This window comes from Anopheles cruzii, chromosome 3 (assembly GCF_943734635.1).
Source record: "Anopheles cruzii chromosome 3, idAnoCruzAS_RS32_06, whole genome shotgun sequence".
Classification (NCBI taxonomy): Eukaryota; Metazoa; Arthropoda; class Insecta; order Diptera; family Culicidae; genus Anopheles; species Anopheles cruzii.
The window spans coordinates 37,561,532-37,567,497 of record NC_069145.1 but is presented as its reverse complement, the minus strand read 5'-3'; the positions used below and the strand labels follow the sequence as shown (position 1 = coordinate 37,567,497).

Genomic DNA, 5,966 nt, shown 5'->3' with positions numbered 1-5,966 from the left:
ATCTTCCTAATTTATGAAAACTTTTAGTTGTTTGATTTGTTTCCATTAGTGTATAGTCATTTATCAATCATTCGACCAATTGCTTGCAAGTGTAAGCAGCATTTATCTTTTTTCTATGTAACACACAATGAACGTTGGTTTATAATTTTTGTTGGTTTTGTGATCAAAACATATGCTATGGCCTATCATAATGATGAAGTAGCGCTTTGCTTTTCGGCCCCCATCCAGCCTTATTACCAGTGTGTAGAGACACTAGCACACATTTCTAGTCGTAAAAATGTCGCGAAACGGCAGTCGATTGCGATTTTCTTCTGCCTATCTTGTTGGCAGACGTCTACGCTACAGATATTTGGAAATCCTCACTCGGTTGGAGTACAATTGTTTGTAAGCCACGGAACTAACCCATGCAAGCCATGCTTTGTCACTACTTCCTTTCTACGGCCATGGCGCGAAATTTCGGGAAGAAGTAATCACATTGATTACGTATTATTGATTTTGTTTTCACATTTTTTTGTTTGTAAACGCATTTGATTTTCGATAGATTTGTTGATAGAAGTTGATATTTGCCGAGAACATGATCAACAATCAGAACTTTCTTTAGCAATAAGTGACAAATTTTGTTGTAATATTGTTTCCACCTGTAAATAGTTAACATGAAGTATTAGTTCTACTCGGGTAGTTAGATTGCATAGAAAAAGAGGTTTTCGGCATGCAAACACTGTCGTGAACTGGAGAGGTGCATTCGCAACTGCAGGTCGCTTGTAATCATTGTCGTGTATAGCTTTTTTTAGATTCCTTAAGCCAGATATGATTAACACAACGTCGAAAATAACTGTTTACCGATGCAAAACGCCCACTGTTGCTCTTGTCCGGCGGATCTTGATCTAATAGCCAACAGATTGCATTACATTTCCGATGCACGCAGTGTCATGAAGGAAACGAATTTTGTCCCGTTACCCTACATTGCTATGATCTCAACAGTGGAAATCGAACGATAACGTAAGTAAAGGGCCAAAGGAAACCTCCCCCATTCAATCTAGATCAGGAGAAAATGTTTCTACAAGCAGTTCGAGCAATGAAAAACTATTCATACCAGCCATACTTTGTTCATAAATGCTCACAATGAATGAATTGATGATAAAATGGCAAACGAAAGCTACATTACTGAGAACAGATGAAACGAAATGAGAAAAAGACTGGTTTTCTAAGTTTCTTACTGTCCAACCAAATAGGGGAAATGTTGAAAACAAATTAATCACAAGCACAAACCCTACTACAGCGCTCGCGATCGTTGGAAATCAAACGACAATTTTCGGTTTATAGCCTCTGCGAACATTAAATTAGGCACATGTAAATGAAGGAACTAAAAATATTGATGAGCCAAACACAGTGAGAAGCAAATACTGATTTATGGTTTAAACACATAGAAGAATACGAACGGTTTAAACCAAAACATCATAGGCCCTATCAACGAATTGACCGAACATCAACTAGTTACAACTAATTTTTACATCATCTAAAGAAACCGACGAACGTGTTGCAAGGTTCTTTACGAACCGTCATTCATCTTTGTCACGCTCGCGAACCGTACACAATGGTTGTGTTGTGCCAAAATGAAATGGGTCCATTAGGTCTCTCCCAAAAACTAACGAAATGGAATAGAAACAATAGCATCACAAATGGTAAACTAGTAGTTTAGCAACAAACACCATCGTATTTCCTTCCCGTAGCCATAGTTTATTTTTCTTACTGTAATGGCATTAATTCAGTAGCTGATAACAATTTTCCGATGGAAATGGGAACTCGAATGGGAAAACGGTTGAATGGTGATGCATGTCGATTAATCGGACGGCACAAGAAGATCATCAATGTAGAGCAACGCCTGGAGTGGCTGGAAATCCCTATCTCGATCTCGACTTCGGTTGAGGGTTGCCCTTTTTTGAATCTTTCAAAGTCAAAACATTTCTCCGAAAACCTACTTCCTTACATTTCCCACTTAGCGAGGGAAGTTTAGCAGCGACGATAGTCTAGTGAAATATGTAAAACAAAAAACCGAACCATTATACGTTAAGAAACAGGTACAGATTAACCGTACTAATACACCACCTTTCTGCACGTTTCCGCCATCGACACGATGGACGAATACACCCGTCGGCCACCGTGGTTTATGTTGTATCATAAAGGAGTCCCCCACCAGAGGATTCTGTTGTTTAGTACCGTAATAATAGTGCATGCAATCAGCAATTAAAAGTTCCTTGCCAACCGACACTACCGCTCTCCGCGTGTTTGTGTGCGCGTAACTAATCGTAAGCTCGCGCTCCCTTAAAGAGAAAAACGCTTAAAGGTAAGAGCAGAGAGCAAAAAGTGTAGCTCGACATTTCGCCATGCCACGGGCCCTTCCTTTGTCTCGAGCATCATCATTCCCATTTTTTCTCCATACCAGTATTACCCTCGCGATCGGTCCTTCGACTGGTCTTCACGATGGGCCGAACGCAGCAGCTACTTGTGAACACGCAAACATTAATATAAAATCAAGTCGACGCCGAGACGCCGATAGAATTGAACCAAAAGTATGTAATTTGAAGCACATTGGAGTGGTCGGCGGCAAAATTAGCTAAATGTATTCGGAAAATAGACAAATATATGGCCAGCATGGCTCGACTGGTGGTGGGTCGAGGGTAAAAACGATTGAGAAAGTATAAACAGAAATTATAGGGATTATAAAATCATTCGCAAGCAAGCCATCGCAAAACGCGATCCTCATTCGTCGGCGTACTACTGAACAAAAAAAAACCAAATTAAAACTAGGATATAAACGGTTGCAATATGGTGTGGAGCGTAACACCATAGGAATGAAAAATGGAACTGCTCAAGCTGCAGTAAACGGAACGTATGCAGTGTGGAACTTTGAAGGAATCTGTCCGAAAAGGAGATTGGGCGCACGGTAAAACGACATTGAAACTGAGAATCAAGTGAGCAGAGAAAACAAAAGTTTGATACCTTTCTAATTTAAAACACGTAGCCGTAGAAAATCCTTATATCCTTAATCCTTAGGATGCAATGGGGATTTATTAGCTGCACGTGCTGGCAGAAGTTTGTTTTCTAAGAAAAGGGTAACCTACCGCCGTAGGCTTGGGAATTGAGAAGAACCCGCACCCGCGAACCGGGGAACTGAATGAAACGGGCGAGCACGAAACGACGAAGCAATGTCAGTTATTCATATAGACTAGACTAGAAGAGTGGCGGTGGCTCACGTTGTCATGAAAAGTAAGCACAAAGAACACCCGTGCCATCGCAAGCGATGGTGGCGGCAGCCAGGCAGACAGCAGCTGGAGAACGAAATAAATACATGTAATATTTTATGTGAAAATTTAAACAAAACTGATAATACAAACCGCAAGCGTCAGAAGGTAACTTCGTTTTGTTTCGTTTCGTTTCTTGTTTTTTGTGAAATTGCATGGCCATGAGTCTTAGGGAAGGGTTCTTTACTACAGTTACTAACAACCTAAAACAAACATTACATGTACGAGGAACATACGTCGACCGATTCGACTTCAGCTACCCAACCGTATTGCAGCTCGCAGTTTTGCAGAACGACTGCGCGGATTTGCGCCAATTTCCGCCTCCGTCGGCACAATCACATGCTTGTTAATCTGTCTCCAATTGGGCTTCATCACCTCCTGCATCGTATCGGTTGTATAAGCTAACGTGTGGCTGATGTATTGCAATGGTACTTTGCTAGCCACATCGTCTATAACGTGGCCGGTGAGGTGTCGCTTAACGATCGTATCTTCGAGCGAGTGGAACGCAATCGTAACAAGCTTTCCGCCCGTACGCAGCAAATGTTTCGCCAGCACCATTCCGTAGTTGATTTCGTTCAGCTCATTGTTCACGAAAATACGCAACGCTTGGAAGGTTTTCGTGGCCACGTGCGCCGGACGCCGCAGCTTGTCCTGCCGGAAATCGAAAGCGCCTCCGGTCGATTCGTTGACTTGGCTTAGGCAGTGGGCCACGATGCTAGCTAGTTCAGAAGTTGTCTCGATCCGTTTTACCGAAAATCGTGCGTTCACAATGGCACGGGCAATCTTTTTAGCTTGCTTTTCTTCGCCGTATACCTTCAAAATCCGCGCTAGGTCTTGTTCCTGTATGCGCGCCAAAACCTCCGCCGCCGAAAGCTGCTCCGGGCAGCGATCTTTGTCCATGCGCATATCGAGGGGACCGTCGTGTGCTATCGAAAATCCGCGCGCTGCCTCATCGAACTGCATCGACGAGCAACCGAAATCGAAGATGATCCCATCGTAGAACCGCTGCCGGTCGTACCCTACGAGGGAGCGCAGCAGGGTTGGTAGTTCCGAAAAGCGTCCCAGCGCTGGTACAATGCGTCCCGGAAACTCTTTGGCCATCTCGCATGCCAACCGGTGTGCGTGAGGATCACGATCAAGCGCAATGATCGTCGCAGTGGGAGCCGCCTCGAGCAGCGCTCGCGAATGACCTCCTGCGCCGAATGTCATGTCGATGAAAATTTGGTGGCTCTGCGGCTCGAGAAAACGCACCGTTTCCTCGGCCATTACCGGTCGATGCAGAGGGCCGAATGAAGTGTTCACTGAAGGTCGGTCAACGCAGTAGCGTCTTCCTACAACTAATCTAACGACTGCCGGTCGAACGAGACTCCTTACTACAAGCCACATTGCGCTCTAATCCTTACTCTTATTCTTCTGCAGTATCTGAAGAAACTCAGTGGACAACACTTTACGGCACTGCTCTCCGGACAGGCCGGTGGCGGTCGAGCTGAGTGCGCGAGGGTATCGCTTCCCGTGCACGTCGTTAACAATGTTTTCCAGCGCAAGGAACTGCTTGTTCAGTCGCTCGTCCTTCACCGCGATTATGTTGGATGCTCCTAGCACCGCCGTCAGCTGATCACGAAGGTACTGTCCCAAATCGCGGCCCAGCTTGTTCTTATCGACCGGCCACCGCTCTAGAAGACTGAGAAATTTGTTATAGTGCTGGGACATAGTTTCGAAGCCGCGAACAATCTGATGGAAGACAAAGAGGTCAGAAATGGTTAGTTTTCACATCGGTATCAAGAAAGGATTATTGTAACCTTTGTTTTAGACCACTTTTCGCTCCGCTTCCACGATTTGCGATAGTACACATGTAATCATGCTGTAAGACCCATGGCAAGGGAAATGTTTTGTTTTGCAATTTCAACTTTGACAGTATTTCACAAAATCCGAATCTGTCAGTTTTGCTGTGTCCAAGTGAAAAGTGTGTTGTTCGATTCAGCGCAATCAATCATCGATTTGTGTTGCTTCAAGTGATTAAATAAGTAAAATTCATATTCATATTTATACATAAAATATGCATATTTTATCAAAATCTTGGAAATTTAGCATTTTTCATCCAAAACTTTGCAATTTTGCTTCAAATTTAGCATTTTTCATCCAAAACTTTGCAATTTTGCTTCAAATTTAGCATTTTTGTTCGAAAACTTTGCATTTCCAAAACGAAGAAAAAACACTTGATGGCATTAAAACTAGCACCAGCTATGATATTAAACAATCAAGGCCCATTTTCCACATTGGACATTGGAACGAATAGTTTATCTGTGGTTGAGGAAAATTAGGAAAAGCGCCCCTTTTACCCTTTTACTTTCGATTAAATGGTGAGAGAAACAACGAGCAAACATCGACTGTTTGGTGTGATTCGAGTCCATATTTCCGAAAGTCCCTAAATGTTTTAGGTGAGTCATTTATGAAAAAGGGAATAAACTTTGCATTATTTGATATTCAAAATAGAAGAACATGCCAAAGACGAAAATCGGCAGTAACCCAATTCAATTGGTAGTCTAATTTTACAACTCCTCTCGCTCGTTTGCAGCAGGAAAATTATATCGGACACTGAAACCGGTTGGTCATGGCCATTGCGACAGGCTATCGCGTTTATTTTGAAAAGACATCTTGCTGCGT

General features: G+C 43.1%; 2 protein-coding genes across 2 annotated transcripts; both read right to left on the bottom strand.

Annotated features, from left to right (window-relative positions):
- Positions 1–3,468: 3,468 nt before the first annotated feature.
- Positions 3,469–4,688, bottom strand: LOC128275091 (probable methyltransferase-like protein 15 homolog). Its single transcript, XM_053013477.1, has one exon. It carries the CDS (start codon positions 4,686–4,688, stop codon positions 3,555–3,557), a length of 1,134 nt encoding a protein of 377 aa, XP_052869437.1. The 3' UTR covers positions 3,469–3,554.
- A 6-nt stretch (positions 4,689–4,694) lies between these two features.
- On the bottom strand, positions 4,695–5,029 carry LOC128275092 (ubiquinol-cytochrome-c reductase complex assembly factor 2). The gene has a single exon (XM_053013478.1). The coding sequence runs from the start codon at positions 5,010–5,012 to the stop codon at positions 4,695–4,697; it is 318 nt and encodes a 105-aa protein (XP_052869438.1). The 5' UTR covers positions 5,013–5,029.
- Positions 5,030–5,966: the final 937 nt, after the last annotated feature.